The sequence below is a fragment of the Botryllus schlosseri genome, chromosome 5 (genome assembly GCF_051294905.1).
Source record: "Botryllus schlosseri isolate E-star chromosome 5, Bs_hap1, whole genome shotgun sequence".
Classification (NCBI taxonomy): Eukaryota; Metazoa; Chordata; class Ascidiacea; order Stolidobranchia; family Styelidae; genus Botryllus; species Botryllus schlosseri.
Window position 1 is genome coordinate 3,921,914 of NC_137240.1, and position 25,495 is coordinate 3,947,408.

Consider the following 25,495-nt stretch of genomic DNA (forward strand, 5'->3'; position numbering starts at 1 on the left):
TTCATGATATCCGGAAATTATATTAGATTTTGAATAAGGGCATAGAAACATCACAAAAATTAGATCAGAATTAGATCACAGGAATTTCACTCTTTCAGCCAAATTATGGAACCAGAATTATGTCGTTGTGCGAGTCTGGTGTGATGACACAAGGAGCTTGAATGTCAATAGATTAAAATAGGTATACAATCGCTAAATGTGGGGCATTCAGTCATATCCACTCCGGTATTATGTAATCAGCGAAAATGTCTCAACGCGTGTATGTATTTATAACTTACATCTCACGAACAGCTCTGCGGACGTCTCGGCAACTCCGGCCCCGTTAGCTGCGTAACAGGTGAACACTCCGGCGTCTTGTGGAAACACAACAGGGATGGAAAGCGTGCATCGGCCCGATTTATCCTTCACGATGTCGTACTTCATAGCGTTGGTAACGTCCGTGCCATCGTGGTACCATTTGACGGCGGGGATCGGAAACCCTGCGATATCACGGAATGTCACACCAAAGCCGTGGCACGTTCAAATAAATGTTACAATCAGAGTTTGGTCTGAGTAATCAGCGTGGTTGGGTACGGGATATGGAAAAATAGATAATATTTTAAGCTGTTCCGAATTAAATTAGAATTAGAATTATAGTTACAATTTTTTATGAATTAAACTGGAATCAAAATTATAACTACACATTTTTAAATCCAAATTGGACTAGAATTAGAGTTATAACTACACAAATTACAAATTAGATTAGAATTAGAATTACTGAATTCGCGAAAACTTGGAAATTGAATCACGTTCAATTCGTCTCAAGTCAGATTTCATTTTCTTGAGCATCTCTGGACACCAAGGTTGGATCGTTACGAACTATACATAGCACTGCAACATATTCAGGAAAGCAGAAATTACATTAAAATGAGATCAAAGTATAGAAATACTTCACAAATTAGATTAAAAATATAATTAGAGCAAAGAAACATTCGACAAATTTAAAGGGGCACTGCGCTCTAAACATGATGTGGTCTCAAATTGAAGATAAAAACGAACAAAAATTTTTGGCCTCGGTCATTTCCTTCAGAACGCCACCGTAATGGAGCTGCAATTTATTGAAATTTCTACAAGACCAGCTGCAGCGGCTGCTTAACCCGTTACATGACACAATGTCTTCATTGTCGCACTTGCTCGACGCGATAAGGCAGTCACGCAGAGAACGAAAGTTATACCTATTTCCTTCATAACATCGGCTGACAACTATCTAAAATTCGTTCTCTGCGTGACTGCCAAATCGCGTCGAGCTAGTGCGACGGTGAAAATATCGTGCCATGTAACGGGTTAAGTAGCCACGGCAGCTGGTCTTGTAGAAATTTCAATAACTTGCAGCTCTATTACGGTGGCGTTCTGAAGGAAATGGCAACGGCCAAAAATCTTTGTTCGTTTTTATCTTCAATTTGAGACCACATCAATTTTAGAGCGCAGTGCCCCTTTAAATTACCGGCATTTCTCCGACTGTCCCAGTCTGCCGATCTGTCCGAGTCTGGTTAGTACTACGGCACGCAAAATAGTAAAATTTTCATCTGGTACAAGACGAAGTAGCTATTTACGAGACAGTGAAAATTAGTTCAAGTGTAAGAAGAAATAAAGCTCAAATGAAGAAATTAGTTTGAAAAAGTAGATTTGGTCGAGGGGTCGCAAACTCCTAGCATTTAATCAGAGGTGTAATACTTCAAAGAGTGCTTCTTGGTAATTGGCGCTAAATGACTAAAACATTACGTAGCCTACATGCGCGATGTGAGAAAATAAAATCAGGTAGCGTGATACATGGGCTATTTCGCTAAGTTTTATAATAATTTTACACATAAAGGCGAAACAAAGTATCTGATGACACTGCTTTTATATAATACTTTACTGATACATACAGATATAACTTGCAAATTGTACGCCACATTCGTCGTAGTCGTAATGACATGAAGAATATGTTACCTGTTATCGTGAGCTGACAATTGCATTCTCGTAGCTAACTATCGCTTTATTAAAGTAACGGTGACTAACGTGGCTTTAAGCAACATAAAGCACAGTCGACAACAGAGCAATAATAAAATGACACAGTAATGATATGGCAACAACGTACTACGCTAAGGAATACTAATAATCAAGCGAAAGTCATAATAACTTAATTACGCATCAACACACCTGTGACAACAGCTTCGAACTTGGCTGTGTCATCATCCTCCGCTTCCAACGCCCGTAACGGGAGAGTGAACCGCGGTGGTTGGAACTCAATCCCAGACATGACCTCTTGGCTGCTTGATTCTGCTGGTCTGAGGATATAGGGACGTATCGTTACGTGGTGAATAGGACTTGCTACTGAGAATGTATCCTTAGTGAAGAGTTAATATTAGCAATCAGAACACGGTTTAATTGACTGCTACAGAACTCAAATATACCACGACGCCGCAGTGGACATTTTCATTGCAATTGTCACAGTCGTCTGCCAATGCCATGTATATGTATAGTCTTATACCACAGCCTGACTTATGCATACTATTTTAACCTATAATGTCTCCAATGAAAGAAAATGTTAGCCACACATGACGGACACTGGCGCGTATAGTTTTACGCCACAGTACGCGTTATTCTGGTACTACCGCGAGCCTGATTACGGTATACTTTCCCATGGTATTTGTCGGCAATGTAGCAAAATGTTAGCCGTGAGGGACTGCCGCTAGCATATAATTTTATACCATTGTAAGTGGTATCCGAGGCCTATTTGATGTATATTTTCTAACCTACGCGTCTCCAATGTAGCAATATGATAGCCAGGCTGAAAAAAACTGGTACGCTGTTGACTAAAAAGTGATTCAGGATTTCATAACGCGAAGTCCAGTGCCACCAACTCTTGTCAATATATGCACTTATGCAGTATAGTTTATGTCCAATGCTCGTTTCTTCCAAGGTTTATCAAGCTATCAAGATGTAATCAGATTTGAACAAATTCTTGGAGTTACAGAATATACAACTGGATCATATATTCATACTGACATAAAGTCGACTATTTTCGGCTGAAATATATTTCCAGCTCTCTACTAGTTGCTGACGATTACCCCTGACGAGTGTCAGCCGAACATATTAGTGCCTGTTTCAACAAGAATCCATTATTCAATAGTAATCGCATTATTAAAAACAAGACACTCGAAATATTCTTAAATAACATCCCAAACGTACCTCACAGAATCCCAGCCAAACGTAGTTCAAAATGCTAATAACTAATCTCCTTGACACGCACTCAATATACAAAAGCTTCCTTGAAAGGCGCGAGCTGGTTATACTGCAACCGGCTCGGAAAACTAAATCGCTGTCACCCGACAACGGAACAGAGATACTAATCGTTCGTTAGATAACTCCTCAGGGACGAGAAATAGCCAGATAGCCTTAACCACCGGCGGTGCATCTGTCACGGCGACTTCGTCACTGTGATAAGACGCAGAGCGGGAATCCGGCGATAACGCACGGGAATGATGCACCAACTGTCGAGCGCGAAGTGATAATGCGTTTCGCAGCGCTTTTCACAAGTACATTCGTTGCGCATACTGAATGTGTATCCAAGGTGTTTACAACATGGTGGGAGGTGTTTTGACGGTACGCCTTGTCTGAGATCACGTTGATAATGCTACGCAAGTTGACTGGGGAGTGTTGCACACAGACTCGGACAACTATATAATTCTACCTGTTTAATTCGACTAATTAGAGCGAAACGCCTGTAATCTAATTCTTATTTTTGAAATGTATCTACGCTCTAATTTTAATTCGAATCTAATATCCGATTTTCCTGAAAATGCTACGACAGAACTGTATAGTACGAAGCGAGGCAAGCTTGCTGTACAGACGTTTGTAATTCTCGCGATTGTGAAAGTGATCTCTGGTTTGATACGAAGTGAACCTGATCCAATTTTGAAGTTTTCGCGAATTCAGTAATTCTAATTCTAGCCCAATTTTAAAAAAATTGTGGAGCTATATACGGTAAATCTAATTTTAATCTAATTTGGAAAACCGGTGTAGCTATAATTCTAATTTCAATCTAATTTGGAAAACCGCTGTAGCTATAATTCTACTTTTATTCTAATTCGGAAAAAACTGTGTAGCCACAATTGTAATTATAGTCTGATTTGGAGAAAGACCGTCTAGCTATGATTCTAATTCTAATCGAATTTAGAGAAGCTGAAAATTCTATAATTGTCCCAGTCTGATTGGATGAATCAAGCGACACTTCGGCGCAAGGGACTGACCATTATTCACAAGATTAACATTGGATAAATCTTCACGGTACAATATTCGAAATGGATATGATAATACAAACAAAATCCTAAGGCGATGGCTCTTAACCTTTTTCAACATGACCAACCCTTAAGATAATCTGCAAGCATTCTGCGAACCCCAAATTATTATCAACTACATTATACATCGAATACATTACCATATATTCCTGATCCACGCCATGAACTATATATACATTATACATCAACAACAGTGCTAAAAGAACAAAACCAACAAAATATGGTTTTAAACAACAACAAAATGATTATAATCAATATTCACTGCGAATCAGGGTAACTTCTGCTGTGGAACTCAGGTGCGTTTGTGACCTAACCTCCGACACTGGCATAGCGAACTCCTGGGGCCCAGTAAGAACTACTAATGCCTCAGCGATACCACCTGCATAATAATGGCACATAAAATCACACAAGTAAACCTGAAATCAATATAAAATAAATTTTTATCGAGGTAGTCAATTCGCGATAAAAAAAAGAGTTGAATTTGACAGAAAACAAGGATTCACGTAAACGGGACTTACTCTCGCGTCGATTCTTCGGCCAATACTTTGTCGCCGTGGGCGAAAGATTCTTCATCCAAGCGACTTTTTTCAAGTTCCTAAACAAGCCCCACATACACCGCGTTGTTAATGTGAATATACAAATATATCATATTTGAAGAGCTTCTTGGAGGTACAGAACTTCAATATACAATTAAATAGTATATTCATATTGAAATGAACCCGAATATTTTCGGCTGACACTCGTCAGGGGTAATCGTCAGCAACTAGTAGAGAATTGGAAAGAACATTGTATATCAACAATCGTATCACAAAATATGACGTCACCAGCATGAAATTTCGAATGAGAGAGCGTTCAATGTACTATTTTTAGGTGATACACGAACTCCTTTTGTTGACAGAGTTTTGGTTGATGTATTTTGATAAAAGTTGATTCACAATTCCATTTGTGTGCCTTGGAATCAACTTTTATCAAAATACATCAACCAAAACTCTGTCAACAAAAGGAGTTCGTGTATCACCTAAAAATAGTACATTGAACGATCTCTCATTCGAAATTTCATGCTGGTGACGTCATATTTTGTGATACGATTGTTGATATACAATGTTCCTTCCAATTCTCTACTAGTTGCTGACGATAACCCCTGACGAGTGTCAGCTGAAAATATTCGGGTTCATTTCAATATGAATATACTATTTAAATATATCATAATTCATCAGTTTTGCGATATTTGGATTTACTATGCACTTTAAAGTATGACGTCAGAAAACGCGGATTGGAAAACACTATTTTCATTTGTAGCAACCAAAGTGATACTAAATATTTTCAGCGCTATTTCTTTGATGTCACGAATTCATAGTTGGTACTCAGGTAGAAGCAGAGTGCTCAAAGTAGTCGCTGTCGTTACTCAAGTAGAGACAGAAGTCGTGATTTAAAAATAAGTTGAAGTAGATATTCAAGGCCCATTTTTGCCTAAAAACATAAAACTGTGAAAAAGAAGAAGCAGTCCAAGATCATTACCACTCGTAGTAGTGCGAGTAGGCAAAATCTACGTAAAGTTCTTCGAAAAGTACAAGTACTTCGTTACGGACCACCTCTGAGTAGAAGTATAAGTAACGACGAAAATTCCCATTTCCATATAAGCAAAAAACAAAGTCTTCTAAGCCGTATTTTGCCTAAATAACTGAAAAAACACCATGTAGTACGGAAGTAGTATAAAATCACTACCGAATGAGAAAGTAGTTTTCGCACTAAGCAGGTCAAATCTACTTGAGTACTTCGAAAAAATATGTTGATTTAGGAATTAATTTAGGACTCCTTTCGAGCATCCCCTCCCCAATTGAGGGTTTGGGGTGCGACAAGTACGTCCCAGAGTGCAAGTATGTAAAACCTACTTTAGTACTTCCGAAACGTCGAAGTACTTCGTTTCGGACCGGTTCTGTACCAGAGAACCGTGAACTTCAACAACCGATCACTTGAAAAGCATCTTGGAAGCACAGAACCTCAATGCGCAATTGAACCAGCTACTAGCAGAGAATACTATGTTATTTCCAATTTTCAATTTCCAATTCTCTACTAGTCGCTGACGATTACCCCTGACTAGTCTCAGCCAAAAATATTCGGGTTCATTTCAATATGAACAATTGAACATGCTACACAGTCGATGACGTTCGAAAGTATTTCATTCCTTTATTATATCCATTTCCCACACCTGACATTGAAATAAATCACCTCGTTCAGTATCACGGTTTCCTGGGAAGTATCAAACATGCTGCGTTCGTTTGCAAGTTCTGTTGCTGGCGGTGGTGAAATAACGCAGGCTTCTTGCGGTCTCTTCGTACTCGTCTTCCCTACCGTGTAGCGCGCGGGTTCTTTCACCTGACACGAAAACATATCTTTCGGAACAACTTCAAAGTGAATTGATACTGTAGATGGCAAGGGGCGAATAGGCGTGCAAGGCAACAAAAGAGAGCGTAAAGAGAGAGAGAGAGAGAGAGAGAGAGAGGAAGAACAGATTTATTTTCGCCTGCACATCGAGATGCTTTGACGATGGAGATGCGATACTCAGAATTATATCGAGGTTATATAAATCCTACGTGCCTACCTGCACACCTTCCTACGCGCAAGTATCATTTGCATTATAATGTTGTGTTCGATTTATACCGTGGTGTAAGTCAGAGGTAGGTTCTGGATTCGTCTACCACGGGTGAATACTGTGTATTCCGGTGACACAGTTTCTGTGTTGTGTATACGTACCGAAATAGCGTAGTCCGCATCAGTACTGTCACCGGCAGTAGCGTTACTTCTCCTGATATTCCTCGCGTACGGGTCAGCCCCAACCAATTCATCCGTAGCCGCATCGCTCATAACATCAGGAATGATCCCAGTCGATGCATCAGCTACTATGAGACAATCCGTGTCGCACTGTGAAGTCACAGACGCTAGAGAAGGACATGGCAAAGAAGACCACGATGAGTTACTGCCGCAAGGTGGCGGGCTGAACGCGAATGGCGAAAACTGCATCAGCTCAGACGTACCGCCTGATGTAATAGAAGAAACAGGCGATACGGATCTCGTATCTCTTTCGTGAACTACGCTATGCATCACGCTAGGCGTTTTAGACTTTAACGCATAACGCACGCTTTCCGGGTGAGTCTGTGTTTCTCGGTTTGAAACGGGAATACTTGTGGACGATGACGCTTCTTTCTTCATAGGAACGTGCTTCACAGACGGGGTGCGGGATAGTATTATTTGCCTTTGAGAGGTGCTGTTAACTTTAACTGTCGGGTGCGAAGTCAAACCGGTCGGCGATTGCGGTTCTAGCGTGCTTTGTGACGAAACTGACAATGTCGGAGACGATATTTCCTGATCTTCGCCTTTCTTCACCCCTTCCCCTGAAGTGGAAAATATTATGGTTCTTAACTCAATAGCAATACAGCCGACTTCGCTTAAGTCGGACAAAATACTCGGAAACGGAACAAAAGTAAAAAATACACGTAAAACATTCGGACAATAATCAAGCTCAATTCGGACGCAGGGGAGCAATTCTTATCGTTACATTATGACTTGCGCGATTATTTTTGACCTAAATATGGAAGATTTTGCACTAGTGACATTTTCTGTCAATAAAAAAACTTGATTTTGACAGAATTTGGCCCAGATATATAAATTAGGTATTGTTGCACATGATTTTAGAATTTTAGAAATTTTCTTTAGTTGGAAGTGTCTGTCCTTACGATTTAGCTTGGCAGGAATAGAGAAAAACGTTCAACAGCAGTAGTTGTTTGCTGACAGAATTGAAGTTCAGTTTTTGCTGCTGGAGTGCTATTAACGCACCTGTTGCTTCGTACCGACAATGTTGTCTATATTGGACTTTTTAGACCTTAACCCAAATCTGAGTTTTGTTAACATCTTGCGATCCGCCCGTACGTCGAGAACCACTGCATGTAAGAACGCCACTCAGTCAAGTTTCAGATTCCGATTTGTGATATTGGCCTGGGCTTCTAAAGATTTTGTAAATATTCTTACAATTTTTTGACCCAGCGCTACTATTTTGCCAACGTTCTGATTAAATACGCCACACAACAGTATTTTCAATGCACTCATTGCACCATAGGACACTATGATTGTACTGTCTGCCTTTACGCGTGGCCACTGGACTGGCCATGTAACGAACCGTTGGTTTTTCACTTACTGCAGCGGAGTTGACTGTATACTATTCAATTGTAAATTGAAGTTCTGTACCTGCAAGCGTCTCTTCAAATATTTCTTCGCCTTTATCGCCCAGCATATCAGAAGGCAATTCAGACTGAGTTACACTGCGACTAGTGTGAACGCTTCTATACGGTCGCGGAGAGTTACGAGATAACTGCGGCGAGCTGGTTTTCCTTCTCAACGACGAGAAAGCGATGCTTCTTGAGAAGGTTTGCTTGGGTTTAGGTAACGTGAAGCTCTTGATTGCGTCCGAGTCCGACAGCGTGCGTTGCAGCCTGCGTCCGCAGTTGCGGACTTCGGCGTACGATTTCTCGGTGCTAGAGAGGGAGTCATCGCTGGTGACAGACTTTGAATGCTGTTTTACTGACATTTCACGCTTGCTGATACCTTTGGAATGGTAAAACCATGTTATATGAAGGCGATGGTGAGATTGTGCGGCTAATGGATCCACGATACGTAGCTACTATATAAATCAAGTCAAGTCAACCAGTTTCCTAGTTTGTTTGTTTGTTTTGGGGTATTCATGGTGTTTGTCGACTGCTATGGTCATTTACACCAGGCCGATATTCTTCATATTTTCCGTAACTGCCGACTTATAGCACGGCCCACCTCTAGGCTTTTTGTAAGACACCGCTGACGCGGATGAGGTGGCGAGGAGGAGCCTAGGTAAACCTCCAACACTTTGGTAACGGAATTCGGAAGTCGACCTCGGTCGGACTCGAACCCGCACCCATTGGTGTTGCAGCCGCGGATTATACCACTGCGCTATCTCCTAGTTATTGCGTCGATACTATTACGTAATCCGAATGGAACTACTGATTTGATCACAGAACTCATCTAAAAGCGTGTCTCTACTCCTCTCTAGTGTCCGGCAAATATGAGACTTGTATTGAAAAGTTGATGCGTACTAATATGTTAAGACAGGCAGGTTATATCCGTACGTACAACGGGTATTTAATGTGTCAGAAAAAGGCTTGACAATGAAGAATTTTGGCCTCATTTGACTGGTCCCGTAAGCGTTCACAAGCTCTGACTCTAACTGCGATACATATTGAGTTTAGTATTCTAGGTCTACCTCTTCTGTATCGTGATCATGAAAAGTATGGGACTTATTTGCTAATCACCTGGGGGTCTGGCGAATAAATCAACCTGCATCGGCAGCATTTTCTTTCTACTAGTTTTCACCGTTGTCACGTGGTCGAAGGTGACCGTTTCAGTCTGCTTCAAACTTTGATCGAAGTAGAATTGATTTCGAACATCGGCAACCACAGGAACAAGCCTCGTATCTGAAATCAGATAACCAAAAGAGTTATATATTTATGACGTTGCGATTCTATATCTACGGCGCTGACAAGTGATGTCATGGTGAATTCAAAATTCAATGATAAAAATCGAGGCCAGTGATTCCCAAACCATATGCTGCCACAGATTCTCGGGTGTAAGTGTAAAACGAATATCTTTGTAATTTCGGAAAATAACTGAATGAATCATTAAAAATGCATGCAAAAAAGCATGACACTTGAATTAGTTCTAGCTGCTTCAATAGCTGATAAATAAACACATCATGGATGATATTTAAAGCTGTAAACAAGAGATACTGTTTGGAATTGAGGACTAAATTACGGTAATGTAGCAATTAGGGTTGCATTAAAAAAAATCGGTGTTTTAAAACACTCTGTTTAAAACATGTTTTAAACAGTATTTTAAACAAAGGCCTTTAAAAAAATTGTGTTTTCTCCAAGTTGTAAAATTATGCCATAATTGTGCAAATATACTTTTCAAAAAACATGTTGTTGAAACAATTGTTAATGTTAGTCCACTATGACATCACAATTGAATATTCGGGACGTCATGGCCTAAAAAAAACAATAATAAACATGTTTTAAATTAGGGCCTTCTTTTAAACATGTTTGTTTTAAGTTGATTTTTGTTTTAAATGCAACCCTTGTAGCAATGCAGCTTCGTTTCGGTCGCATATGTTCGTATGAACAAGCAAATGTTTCAATACAACCTTTTCTCTCTTGCAAGTATTCCGTGAGCTATCATAGTTTTTCTAGTGTGGCGCAAGCTGCAAGAGTTTGGAAGCCACAGATCTAGGGCTATAGATATAGAGTCGGAAGCACACCTGGTGATAGACTCGCCCTGCGTTCCTGGATCTGTTTGAGCTTCGCAGCTTTTGTGACAGTTGAAATCAAAGATTTTGTATCGAATTCGGCATGGGCACTTGACGGATAGTGCATCCACTTGTAGTCCCGACTGTGGTCATTTGAGGCGGCGCCTGCCTTCATAGGTTCTTTATTATCACTGTAAACCTCGCGCAATCCCTTGCTTTCGTGTTGCACTTTGATGTCAACCCTTTTCAATGGTGGCACAGTGTCGTTAGGAACTTCAGCACGATTGGGTATGTGCGTGACTGGTATTATAGTAGAGCTGCTTGAGCCGTTTGCAAATACACCACTGGAAAACCCTTTCGCAGAATTAGCCTTTACAGTGGGATTTGATCCCACCGCATTAGACGCGGTGGGCTCGTAGATACTGGAAGAATAATAATCCCAAGATGATGTTTTACGATGGAGAGGTCTCACACTGGCGATCCGATTCGGTGCACTTTCAGATACAGAGCGACCAGCCAATTGAAATCCAGGTTTTTTGTCTCTTTCGTGATTGGACTCTGCGTTATGAAGCAGGCCTACATTTTTAATATTCCCAACGTGCTCAATGGCAGACTTTTCGCGAGCAGCAATCTCTTTAATGTTACTCGGTGATTTACCAAGAGTATTGCCCATTATCGAAGTCTGTTCGAGAGGAGTGGCAGACGCCATTGAAACGGTCGATCCAGATCGAATTGTCGAAGGACTCTTATTAGTCGGATCTCGTTTTGTTTTTTTAATGACTTTGACCGTTTTTTCCACGGTGACCGTTTTAGTTTCATTATTACTCTCATCCACGAATTCTTCCACTTGAACGGGGGTTTCTGACGACGATAATGGATCTGAAATACGAAAGCAATCTGAACGAAGATATGATCGGAGCGTGTTGTATCGGCATACATGGAGTTTCGACATTTTCGTTTTGACTTCAGATCTGTCGACTTATATCGAGGCGCAACATCGTTCTCTGCGCTTTGGAATACACCGTGTTAGCGGATCGCATGTCATATCCTATGGGTAACCTCTGGAAGACATTACGGAGTCGAACTAGGCCGGATTTTAATCTGTGCCCATTAGGGCTCTTCAAAAATGACTTTTTTCTCAAATCGGACTGGCTACTTGATAAAATTGTTAGGTTACCTAATTTAAGCCTACACACAAAATTTGGTTCAATTCCAGCCAATTTTGATTTTAATAAAATAGTATTTACGGTGAGCACAACTTTAATAAACAAACAAAGAATCGGTCACCGTAAATACTATTTTATTCAAATCCAAATTTTTCGACGGCAATAACTCCGCTTCCACTGGTTGGAATTCAACCAAATTTGGTGAGGATTGTTTCTATATACAGCCTAACACTTTCATGGGGTGAACAGAAAATTTTCAAATTTTTTATTATTTAGTTTTATATAATAAATAGAAACTTTCATCTCCTGTAGCAAAGCGGTTATTGGCTGGAATTGAACCAAATTTTGTGTGTAGGCTTAGATTAGGTAACCTAACAATTTTATCAAGTAGCCAGTACGATTTGAGAAAAAAAGTCATTTTTGAAGAGCCCTAGACTGCTCAGTGCCCATTGGTGTTACAGCAGTTTTGCTTGTGGTATTAGTGATGTTTTTATTTCGATTACTATGGTCATTTACACCAGGCCGATCGATATTCTTCATTATGATTGCGAATCTGCCGACTTGTAGCACGGCTTACTCTTAACTTGTTTTATGGGGTCGCTTATACGCCGATCAGATGGCAAAGAGGAGCCTAGAGAAAACTACAACACTCGATGTAGTGGAACGTGCCAGTACGACTTTAAAGTGGTAGCACTTATTGCGACGTGTCTATACAATATACATCAAATATCACGCGGCGGTCAAATTCGATACTCCAAAAGCTAAAATATTCTTCATTCTTCAGTTCGCCGCAACTCGCAACCGCATACTTCTATGCACTTTCCATTAGATTTCTAGGGAAGGAAGTTGATAGAATGAAATACTTATCTTCACCCTTGCTGAGTTGTGGAAACGGTAGCTTAAGTTTTCGACCAAGATGCATTTCGCTGGTTGACAGCCGTTAATATGTGAATAATTCTATTTGTTCACTATCCATATTTCGACCATGCCACAGCAGCCAAGGGTAAAGTGCATGTTGAAATTACCAACCAGAGAATACGATTGCACTATAATCGTCCGTGAACAAACCTTGGTCAGGCAGGATTGTTGTTGTGCTTGAATATTCTGTCAAATCGTGGTCGCTAGATTCCGTTCCACTCTCCAATTTCGCCTCGCCATGTGCAACAGGCATTGATGTCCTGCAAATGCAATTGCTCCATTATCAATCTCTACAGCAATAAATATATCATAATGCTCTAATTGCACAGCAATGGGGAAATAGTTATTCGACCAATGTCCAAGAAATGTATCTCAAATTTCTTGTCCGAGGGTCACATTTACAAACAGAGCAGAACCGATTTTCTATGATGAATAAATATTAAACCTTTACCAATCTACCTTGTTACTCCGGAACCAGGAATACCAGCATCCATCATCACCTCCTGTGGGACTCCCGAGTCCAGGACAGTGGCTTCCCCTTCAATGGTATCCTATGACAACGAAAATTATTCGTCATTTTTGTCAAACAAAATCCATCATTCTCTTCAAAATGATTCAAGTGATAGCGCTAAATTTGTGTCCACGTGCAAAGTAGTTCAATATCACAAATCTTCCAGAAAATAACGGACTTCAATGCTACGTGTCAAACTGATAACCCCAATGGGACAGTCCAAGTGCCAATTAAGGAGATCAAAAACATTTTCAACGGTGAAGTTGTCACGGAGGCGCGATTGACTGATGAATACGCCACTGCATGTGCGGACAGACGATTCGTGGAAATATAGATTCGCATATAGGGGTTAAACCAAACCATCCATCATGTAGGATGAAGTTTAATACGTGTTAGCCAGTATGATCCCTCAGGGACGTGTCTTCTGATAGAGTCACTGCTGCGAATCGGCGTTGCCAAAAGGCATAGACATTTATAAATACACAAACCATATTCCTCAGCTCAAATCACCGATCAGTATGACCAGGAGTACAACCGATGATGGTTTTTCTGGAGCCAGTAATAATTTGAAGTCCCCACATACCAGCTGTGAAGTTCGGTTGAAAAATTCGCGACTCTCATTACGGCCACAAAAGTACATTGTTACACGTGCACTTGTGCAGTAACGCTATAGCGAACTCACAATTTTGACACTAGAAACACAACTACCAAACGTCGGTGCTGTATGCTATTTATCTCTCTATTGTGGATTAGCATTGGGAAATTTCCTCTTTCCTTTTTATAATTGCTAATCTGTGTGAGTACTATCTTGATGTCCTTGTCACTGGTACGCATCTACACACTAACATTACTTTACTACGTATCACAGCACGAGACGAAGATGTCATAGTTCACATTTGCAACATTTGGATATTAATGACACGCGACGCGTATTATGTTGATTACAACGAGAAATGAAGGTATATGAGCCCTCGAATATAGACAGCGTGAAACGGTTCATTCCTAAAAACTTACCTCACTTGTTGGATCCGAACATTTCTCAACTGAGCATCGTGAGTACGAGGAGCCATACATCACCAATATGCACTATGATTTAACAATGCACCTGTCGACGACCATCCGCACAGTCCTAGCGTGCACGCAAAAGCCAACCTCGTTAGGAACTAGCGTGAGGCGATTTATTCCCAGCGGATAACTTCACATATAGCTATGCGGGGAAATTGGCGACGACTATAGGACACGGTCTACCGAAGTGATATTACGTCACCAAAATGACGTACAACTTGGGTCGAAGTAAGTTAGCGTTAGACTATCGTTTATAGCTCTGATGGATCATTTGCAATTGGCTCGATAGAATTCGGTATATGAATAACCGTAGTATGTCGGGGTGAAGTTTGCAGTCGTATCTTTTTACTAGGGTTGCCATACGTCTTCCTTTTTCAGGCTTTTGTTAATGTCCACCGAGGACGCCTAAATGTCCCCCTTTTTGATATTTTGTCCTCTTTATTGAGAATTCAGGTTAAATGTAGGGCAAAATTCGACTGAGATACAGTAAATCAGCACTTAAGTGACGCTCCGGCGGCTATTTCGGGAGCTGAGCCGGAAAGTTGACCTTTTTATTTTAGTCAACCGACCACGAAGTGGAAAATTTTACCTTTTTTTCAATATTTTCCTTCAATATTCTAAGCTTGAAAATTTTGAAAAAGTGTCGTCCTTTCCCGATTCCAAAATATGGTAACCCTACTTTTAACAAGACTATCGTCGCTATCACTCTAGGTTAGACCTACAACGCATGTTCTGGGCGGATAGGTACGGACGTACGGTACAGTACTATATTTTCGCCGACGACAATACTAGAAGGAACTGCCTTTATTTTTGTCGTACCGCACAGTAACGTAGCAATAGCAACGGACGTGAAAGCTTCTCCAAATTTTCTTTGGCACTTACGACAATGTAAAAATGTCACCAGTACCCAATCTCATCCACTCTTCCGTACCATTTCCCTAGTTCTAAGGCCGGACCAATGGAAAAGCCTCGTGGCTGTAGCGGAGCTCTTCTTAGAGCCCGACAGCAGCAGGCTTGGAGGCAGGGATCCTGCGCAGCATGTAAGTATACGAACCATAGATTCGTTCCCATTTTCACACAATTAGTCAAAGTGTCAATGCTGGAACTGGAAGGTCAGGCTTATAGTGACACATTCAACTCATACAAACTGCCGACTGTTCGGTTCCTTTTGGAGTAGATGAGAAGTATGAACTAGTGGAATTACATAACGCGAAGACCCAAGTTAATTAACTATTAAAATAATCTGATTTTCGTGTCCCGCGTACCGCAGCCTCGGTTTCCGTGGATTGAGGAGTATGTTTCAGCCCACACAACGCTTCGGGGCGACCACTCGGCACTAACTAATTGACAATACCCTGCGTTAGTTGGCGACGAAATCTAACGCCCTTCAATGGGATCTATGTCTACGCTATCTTCGCTACTAAAATGTTAGCGCAAAAGCTCGCATTCCTGGCGATTCTTCGAAGACAAAAGACGTGAGCAAAGCGACATGCAAATGCAAGCATTATTCATTCAGAACAGTAAGCGGCATTGTCAATTTAAAAGCAATCAATATTATAAAACGTACAGTATAATATTTGTTGAGATGCAGTTATAGCTACCACCGTGCTAGCGATGTGCATGTGGTTACACTGTTTAGCTTATCAAACTAATGAAATGTTGAACTTCGTTCGTAAATCATGTGGATATGAGAAGGGAATTAGGAGGGAGCAGAAAGTGCATACTTTGTGTCACCTCAACTTAGACATTGGTAGGATAGATGAATCTTACATCAAAATGACTGATTAAATTGGACTAAATTCGACCACTCTCCACAGTAATGTACAGTTAAACATGTCATGTTTGTTAGCATTGCATTATCGATTATTTCTGGTTACGGGACATAGTCAGGGAACATCTACAGACGTGAGTGATGACCGTGTTTCAGGTGAAACGCTATAAAGCCGTGCCGTTATGTTCAGCTAAATCATATTTGTTAAAAGTACGAAATACCATAGGATTATTACCCAATACACCTTCACCAGACTACCCGCTACTATAACAGTGATACACAGTACATATGAAAAACTTCCTTCAGTCACATGATAGCTAGCAACTGCTCTTGTTGAGTGAATGGTCACTAGAGTTAGTTCTTTAGCTTTGATGCGTTCAATCACCAGCGAGCTTGATTGTGATGACATAATCATGCTCGAAGAATACACCATTTTGCGAGTGACGTGCTGATTTCGATGCTTTCAGCGATTCTGTACCTTTTGGCTGGTTTGCCGCGTTGCTCCCCGAAATGGAACCGGTTTGATGTATTTTCGGGGTGGCGGCGATGGCGGCTGACTTCCATGTTTATTCGTCGGCGTGTTCTTATCGGGAGAAAAACCTTGCAGTGGTTTGATTTGCAATGTTGTTCGTGGCTCTGTTTTCGACACCGGCCCTGAGTTATTCATGTGTTCAGGACTCTTCTTTCCTAATGTGGCACATAAACAGAAACACACGTTACTTAATTCCGAGGCTATCACTTCATTAACATCGGGAACGATATGATTCAGAGGGTAATGAGTTTGCGAAACGAACTAAATGAGTTTAAAACGCCACAGGGACTTATCTTAATCCTTCAAAATCCCTAATTCGTTATCTACATCCACATGGAGGGGTGCGAGTCCTAGGGTTTGAACAGTTGAACACTCTCTGAGTGTGCCATTTCAAAGGTTACTCATATAAATAAACAACAGGCCCGGATAGCAGATTTGCACAACTGGAACATTTACAGCTTTCCCCAAACTGTATTACAGAATTAGAATTCTACCTACGCATTTTTTTCAAATTAGAATTAGAATTACTGAATTCGCAAAAACTCGGCTCGTTTCGCACTATACAGTTCTTCTGTAGAATTTTCAGGGAAACCGGATAGTAGATAAGGATTGAAATTAGAGCTTACAACCATTTCAGAAATTAGATAAGTTGGATTGCTGGCACTTTGCTATAATTGAACAACTGGGATTATCTAGTTTTCCAAATCTGCCCGATTGTCGGGAAGATGCTAACCGTGCGTGCCGGCTTTCACAGACTCCACTGTTGAAACATCGCTGATTGTAGTTGAATCGAGCACGTATTCCTCTGACATTGAGGTGAAAGTGCTGACGCTCTCGGATTCCGTCTCGTCAGCGGTCACAGACGTGAAGCTTCCAGCAACGGGAGTGAAGACTGACGTGGACGCAGCTGAAAATAAAACATCGGAAATGAAGCGACACGTCGGGACTTGGAATAAGATCTCACATTCCACGCTAATCTGTATGTAATGCATGCTTCAACAGGCGTTCGCTACAGCTTTCTCTGGGATGTAAGCTATACTGTATCATCGACAAAATCGACTACTGCGCGGTTTTAAGACACTAGAGTTGTTCAAAAATAAGTTTTGTTCAAATTTTACTGGGTACGCCCACGCCCATGACATTGATAGGTTACCTAAAAAAAAAACGATGCGAAACACGAAAAACGATGTCTGAATTATAACCCGTAAAAGCGAAGTTATTGGACGCCAAAATTCGGATTTGAAAAAATGTCTTTACGGTGGGAAATTCTATTATTTAGCTATGCCAAAAATTGTTGCTCAGTCTGTGTGAACCATAGAAGTAAGGCTTATTTGCATGTCTTGATCTTTATAATTGCCTGGAACCAAGATACGTTGCGGTATATTTGAAATGAATTTGACTCCAATTCCATTGAAATAATTGATTTTTGTTAACAGACGAAGTTACGTCGACAATTGCGATTATCAATTTCACCAAATATACGATACAAGTAAAACAGCACTAAAAACACTGTATCCCTAGTTTCTTTGATTTAGCCTTCTAGTTCTGAGCGTTAAGTCGATAAATTCATGTGGTAGAAGTGCTGACCGACTGTATTCGACACAGCTGTGTTACAATTAAACACACGGATGGCAGGTTGCTCAATTATTACTGGCTTTAAGATTGGTTTGATCGAATCTTTTAAGATATCACTGTTACTCCGTTACTAACTTACCGCTGTTATCGCTCTCAGCGTACGACTTCAGTTTCTCTGACACCTTTCCGTCTTCGCTCTCTAAATCTTTCTCAATCTGCGATTCCCAAGACTCCTGCGGCCTCCCGGCGTACTTTTTCAATTTTTCGTGCACCGCCCGTTGGAAACTGTGGTTTAGGTTTGCGGATTTATGCTTCAACGTATGTGGAGAACGGTTGGGAGCATATGTGGAAGGCTCTGGTCCCGAGACAGGGGGAGGAGGAGACGGAAGAGGCTCGGCTGATTGTGAAATGGGAGGAGGCGGAATATAAGACGGCGTCTGCTTTGGATATGAACCAGAGTGTTCAACGTTTGTTTTGACATCTGGCAAGACTGAAGGCTTGGTACCGTTTGAAGATGGTGTGGATTGCGGAAAGCTGGCACTGTCTTTCACACCGAATGATTTAGTTGTGTCCGTCACTGTGGAATATCCCGAAGTCGAGGACTCTACGTTTGAGCTGCGTTCTCCTACTTGCGGTTTGTCATGAGTATTCTTCAAAATACTTTTCGGTTTCAAACTGTTTTTAACGCACGGTGTCCAAACGCGAGGCGGAGTCGGCGGTGATAACGCAGGAGGCGGCGGTAGCTCTTCATCGTGTTGAGGATACGGGTCTCGTGGTGTGGAGCCTGTTCCCATGGAATTTCGGACTCGATCCGCTACGTTTTGTACTAGAGATGGTTTTGATTCGTCTTTTTCAACAGCTGGTTGAAGTTGAGCGTCTATTTTTTGTTGGATGTCGTTTTCCAATAGCATCACCTCATTTCTGTCAGGAAAAGCACTCACGTTACTATATAAATCGGTGGTTATCAGCCTGGGATACGAAGTCATTTCCGGTGGTAAGCGGTACATGCATTTCTATTTTAGTAAAATTGCATTCTTCACCAATAGTTAGCGTCATTTTTTCTTATGTCTTCATCGAATACATTGATAATTACTTTATGCGTAATTCCACTCAGTTGCAGCCCACCAAGATCAGCTTGTGGAGAAGAAACAATTGCAATCATCACATTAATTTTGCCTTCTTAATGTGTATTATTGATAACAATCATTAGCTCGTGAACCGCATTTGTTTCGAAATTTCAGGGAATACGTATTTGCTAATCCGTCTACGTTAATAATCATAATATAGATTCACCGTAAAGTTTTGCTTTTCGTTAATTTTTTGGTGCGCAACAAAATCATAGAACCTCGAGTTGGTATATGCGGTGGTGCGCAACAAAATCATAGAACCTCGAGTTGGTATATGCGGTAGGAAAATGGTTCAGAGCCACTGCTGTAAATGGAATCGTTGCAATATCGAAGTTACAAATGCACACAGGAAAAGGGTTTGGGAACAAACTCCAATATATTAGACCTAAAAATGATGGAGCTCGTACTTGAATGAAGATAACGTTTCCTGGATAAATTCGTGCCTCTTTGCGGAATTCCTTCTCATATTGATGAGGGATGGTGACAACATGATTTTCGTCTTGTAAATACTTTTCATGGCTTGTAATCTTTCCTCTTGCTCGGGAATATGATTTAGGAGATCCTTCTCAAGTCTCTCCAGAGTCAAGGCGGCGGATGAATCATCTCTATATGACAGAGATAGTTTATGAGAAGACCGTAATTTTCGAGATTACCATGGCGTATGCTCTTACCTATCAGAGTCGAAATGCTGTTTTACTGCGGAGAGTGTTCTGTTTGCGCCATACTGCCAATCATCACACTGAAAATGCAAGGATGTTGGTCGCATATTGATTTCGTAGGTTTTACCTAACAATCTTTCCATTCCTAAAGAAATCATCGTCCAACTACATTCATGTCCTACGGGCATTAACCAGGGTGTAAATGAGGGTTGTAACCAAGTCAGAAGGTTCCGAGTCACAAGTCAATTTGACCTCTATAGTTTTGACTCGAGTCAAGTCCGAATTCGAGTCATGGAGCAACGGGTCGAGTCCGAGTCGTAGTGTGAAGAACAGAGGTTGTCAGTAACGATGTACTTCTACTTTTTGAAGTACTTGAAGTAGATTTTTCCTACTCATACTACTTTTTAAGTGGTTATGATTTTAGACTACTTCTACTTCTACTTGACAGTTTTGAGTTTTGTAGGCAAAAATAAGCGTAGAATACCTACTTACTTATTTACTTACTTGTGAACCACCACTGCTACTTCTACTTGAGTAGAAATTCCGGCGTTACTTCTACTTCTACTAGAGTAGCGACTGTGACTACTTTGACCACCTCTGGTGAAGACGCGAGTCCGAGTCCAAGTCATACTGTTTACTGTTCAGTATCGAGTTCAAGTAAGGTTAAACTAACTTCTGTGAAACTCGTGGGTGACATCGAAGACATCAGAATCATAATATGCTCATTTTTCTCACTCTATTCAACAGATAAAAGACAGTTTATGTGTCCTGATGTATATGATACTTGAATGAAGTCATATAGAATGTGTCGAGCCATGTGCAATGACTCGGGTACAAGTCTATTCAATACGCAAATTGACTCGAGTCGAGCCATTTTTCATTTTCAACCCTGTTATAAATCGTATTATACTGTACAGTGTACAGCAGTGTGCATTGTACGAGACACCTAGGCTGACTAGCTCGTTCTATTCTGTTGTAACCAATTACCTAACATTGGGCAATCTATGTAAATGTCGAACCATAGCTCTACGGATTATCTTCGCCTCACAAGATGGTGACTTACCTGTGTCGCATAGTGATAATACTCTTCAAATGCAAGGATGGTGTCGCCAATTTTTTCCATTTTATGCTTCGCCGTTTCCCAAGCTTGTTTCAAGTCGCTGACGTCTAACTGTCGCGGGTTACTTTTGCTCATGCTGCCCTCCGCATTTGCGATAAAAAGTGAGCACTCCTCGAACGGGTTCTAAAATTATAATATAGGGACATGATTGATAGAATGCTCGAAAACGAGATAGCGAGAAAAACGTTTACCTGCATTTCTGACGACAATTTCTCGTATTCATTGTACAAATTCCCTGCTATATTCTTGCTCGTGCATGATTCCAAGCTTAGGTTCAGAGCATTGATAGCTCTTTGGAACTCGTCGAACTGCTGCTTTTTCTGTAAAATATCACACACGTTCTTAACAGACGAAGACGTATATTTAAGATCAAAGTCGTATTTTCAATTTATCCGCTGATTTCCATGGTCTCATAGTCGGCAAAGAATTAAATCCGAACTCGAACGCTAAATTCGGTACAGGAAACCAGAAATGTCGACTGATAGGGCAAGTTTTTGCAACTTTTTTACAGCTTCCAGAAGCTTCCTAACTACTCAGAAGTTATGTAGTATGGTGTTTTAAGCTCTTTGGAGGATTCTTATATTGCAATTTTTTGCAACTTTTCTCGTCGCCAACACTCAGTTTTGCTACAGTGCCTTGGATACGGATCGATTCTAGTATCTCATACCCTAATAATTTCAAGGATCCTGTCCATAAATGCAAATTTTCAGTGCAACTTTTGCGAGAAATAATGCAACTTTTTCCTGCAACTTTTGTGAAAAATAAATGCAAGTTTCCGTGGATTTGACTTCAACAAAAACTTGCCCTACTGATTACTTATAATTAGGGCTGGGCACAATGATTCGAGTACTCGAATCTGAATCGAGTATTAATTTTATTGATTCGAGTCGAGTAGTAAAAGACGATTTTTTCGAGTACTGAAATTAAACGCTTCTCTCTACTGAAAGTTTATTTACTAACGAGAATTATAGTTTTGATAGTATTTTCCAATGGGGAAGCATTGAAACCTCGATTGGCCGTGTCGCAGCTTACAAGACATAGTACAAAGCTACAAATGTTAAAACATATTTCCGAAGTCATGATCATCCCACCACATTGTCAAGAAGTGCAATGAACTCGGTATGGTCGAAAAAATACTGAAGTACCTTTAATGTGATGGATAACAGGCATTATCTTTCTTGTGGTGGCATAAAAGGTACATATTTGAACTTTGACATATGGCATTCTGTTGTGACGTCATAATGAGTGATACTCGAATACTCGACTCGAAGCGCAATACGTGATTCAGAATCGAATCACTCAGGTACTCGATTTTGCCCAGCCCTACTTATAATTGACCACTAGCTGTTTTCATCGATTAACTGTAGGCCTATTAATAAATGAATGCTCGAAACATAACTCGAAATGCTACCTTCCTGAGTTCTTGTGAGTACCATGCTGTATTCAGTTGATTTAGTAAAGTTTCTCTGTGAGTTTGCCAGAGGCTGTGCCAACTCTCACTCGCTGCAGACAGTTCCATCGTAGATTTGTCGATGCTTGGACGATCGTCAGGCTTGTGAAGCTAGATGAATGAAAGGTATATTCATTGAACCTAATGGTATAGCAATGACGAAGCAGAATGTATATATTCAGATATATACTGCATTTCAAATGGACATTGTTCAAGAGGCACGCATAGTTGGAAACCACTGAGATTACAAATTTTCTCAAAGTGAATAAGGACTGCATCGCAATGTTGTGTCATATCAATTTCAACCAAGGTTTGAAATTTGAATGATGGTGAACTGATATTCCTGGTACTTCCTTGTGACTGTAATTTTGCCTTACATAGAATTGAACGAATTGCAAGGCTGAAATTCATGAAATTTACACCGCAATACCCAGAGCTAAACTCTAGAATGCGCTCACTTTTCCGAGTGAGAGCTGATTTATTATTTGATGAACTCCAAAAGCTCCCGATGTTATCGACTTCATCAACTCGTCGACGCTTGACTTGAGCCTGTCGTGGTTGCGCAGCAGCAGGGTGACGTAAGATTCTTTCTTTGGATGGGAGAGTGCGCCTTCATTCGACGCGATCAACTCTTTTTGGTGTATGTCGTTTTCGCTATCTCGCAAAATCTTCCACAACTGTCAAATGGAATGCACGTATCAACAATATCAACATTCATAATATTTCCAATGTCCACCGCGTCTCTCATACGCAAGATTGTAACGAGTCGAGTCATAACTCGACTCGAGTGGCAATTTTTCGCTGACTCGACTTGTCGGCCAAGTCAATATGATTTGACACATTCTGTATGACTTATTCAAGTCTCGTAGCCTATATCAGGACCGATAATTGAAAACGGGTATTTTATTTGTCCGAATAAACATGTCTAGACTGGGAAAAATTAGTATATTACGAATCCGAAGCCTTCGATATCACTCGCGAGTTTCACAGAGGTGGGCTGAACCTAACTTGAACTCGATACTGAACAGTAAACACTATGACTTGGACTCGGACTCGAGTCTTTACACTAGGACTCGAAGTCGACCCGTTGCTCCCCGTGATGAATTGAAAATGACTCGACTTGACTACAGTCAAAACTGTAAAATTCAAAAGTCAAATTGACTTATGACTCGGAACCCTGTGACTTGGAACCCTGCTCATATGCAATATTAAGCATAGGTCTACCTCGCAGAATGTAACGACTAATAGATAACCAGTGGTCGGTAAAGAGGAAAGTACAGTTGTTAATTTAGTTAGTTTATTGGCATAGGCAGCTCCAAAGTTCCAGGAAGTGATAATTGGCGAACCAAGCAGCGTATATATATTGTGAAAGAATCAGCAAGGCTGTTGGCTAAATTTGTATGTTTATACTAATGACGAGTGATATTGTCTCATGATAGTGAGAGAATTATACCTGAGCTGAATCGCGGTGCACCTGTTTCGCGGTGACCAGGGCTATTTTATAGTTTTTCAGTCTTTCAAGTAATCCCTGATGCCTTCCCAGAAGCGCCCGAATCAAACCGTCATTTTCGTCCGCAGAGTTCTGTGCTTGATGGAAGGAACTTCTTGGAGTGCTGCTCGTACTTGTATTACCACGAGACGGCGGTATCCGTAAACCCAACATTTCCGAAAGCTGTAAAGGTACATCACTTATATACCAATAATGCGTCGTTTAACAGCCTACACCAAAAGGTATACAAGGGTTGACATTGATTTCTTCCTTCTACCGAGTACCTCAAACAACCTACTCAGTGAAGGTATAGTCAGGACGAAACATCTCACAACTAAATTTCTCAACAACGACCATGGTGCCACAAATACATTGAGTCGTAACGAATAAAATGACGTCGAAATGTCAAAAATGAAAATTTCTGGACACCTTACTACGCACGTACCTGCATCCGGTATCCGGTAACGAGAAATTAGTACCACCGGAAATTCCGGTTCGGTTAAATATCTTCCCTAATATTCACTCTGACGCCAGGGTCGTTAGGTATTTGGAATCCATAAATGTAGACTGATTCTATACGCCCATGTATTGGGAACGAAGAAGTTTATCTCTCCACATACCTTAACCACCTTTTCTATTTCTCCGTGTATTGATTGTAGAATTCGCAATTTATCATCTAGTCCCGCTATCAAGTCCTGAGTTGCTTCAACCGTTTCCCCTAGTCGGACTTCGTTATTCAGAAAAGTGGCATTCTCCAGGTCATCCATAGCTCCCATCAACTTTACGAGAATGAAATAGCTTGTATGTATAATGAAAGCTGATGGATTTGAGTGATTCGACTCTCAAGTTGTTTAGCCGAGTCAGTATCTACTTACGCGGTTGGCGGTATTATCGACATTTTTCCATTGGACATCTAAATCCTTCCCGACGTTCTTCCGATACTGCCAAGTGAGCCATAAATCCAGAAGTTCATCTTTATCGTCGTGCAAAGTTTGGATGATTTCTCGTACATGACAAGCAGCTTCCTCCGTTTCCAGTCCGTCATCTGCGAAGTTAACACACGTAATATATAACTGACACCTTCTCTAAGTACAAGTCCATATCGAGATCCTATTCACTGTGTACTACTGCTTGTACGTACGGACATAGGAAGGTATATGTACGTTTGCAGATAAGAGTTATAACCGCGAGATAATTCTGATATAGGTTCTGTAGTGAATTTCCATTGTGAATTGATCTACTTGGCAGACAAGCCATATATGCTTACATTTAAACACGTCACTGGTTAGTAATTATATAAATACAATACTCCTCTTTCAAATGGACTTGAGGATTGTGACTTCACCCATGGACGATGGACATTCTTAAAATGTATTGTTGACTCCCAAATCTGCACCCTTGTTACGCCTACGCCCACATGACATTACTATTACTAGATTATATGCAACTCATGCAAGATATAGCA

The 25,495-nt window shown here is 40.8% G+C and overlaps 1 protein-coding gene across 1 annotated transcript in view; it reads right to left on the reverse strand.

Annotated features, from left to right (window-relative positions):
* The window catches only part of LOC145439972 (titin-like), a 515,551-nt gene that overhangs the window by 290,877 nt on the left and 199,179 nt on the right, over positions 1-25,495 (reverse strand). Inside the window, exons 37-58 of the mRNA XM_080317640.1 lie at positions 24,906-25,075; positions 24,651-24,809; positions 23,995-24,213; positions 23,000-23,218; positions 22,503-22,652; positions 21,283-21,411; positions 21,035-21,214; positions 19,984-20,051; positions 19,720-19,917; positions 18,325-19,106; positions 17,344-17,517; positions 16,557-16,765; positions 13,191-13,282; positions 12,882-12,991; positions 10,660-11,526; positions 9,659-9,820; positions 8,565-8,921; positions 7,077-7,714; positions 6,552-6,698; positions 4,841-4,917; positions 2,182-2,309; positions 279-479 (exon numbers count right to left, since the gene is read on the reverse strand). Of these exons, the coding sequence (XP_080173766.1) occupies positions 279-479; positions 2,182-2,309; positions 4,841-4,917; positions 6,552-6,698; positions 7,077-7,714; positions 8,565-8,921; positions 9,659-9,820; positions 10,660-11,526; positions 12,882-12,991; positions 13,191-13,282; positions 16,557-16,765; positions 17,344-17,517; positions 18,325-19,106; positions 19,720-19,917; positions 19,984-20,051; positions 21,035-21,214; positions 21,283-21,411; positions 22,503-22,652; positions 23,000-23,218; positions 23,995-24,213; positions 24,651-24,809; positions 24,906-25,075 (5,436 nt within the window). The remainder of the gene's footprint in view (positions 1-278; positions 480-2,181; positions 2,310-4,840; positions 4,918-6,551; positions 6,699-7,076; positions 7,715-8,564; positions 8,922-9,658; positions 9,821-10,659; positions 11,527-12,881; positions 12,992-13,190; positions 13,283-16,556; positions 16,766-17,343; positions 17,518-18,324; positions 19,107-19,719; positions 19,918-19,983; positions 20,052-21,034; positions 21,215-21,282; positions 21,412-22,502; positions 22,653-22,999; positions 23,219-23,994; positions 24,214-24,650; positions 24,810-24,905; positions 25,076-25,495) is intronic.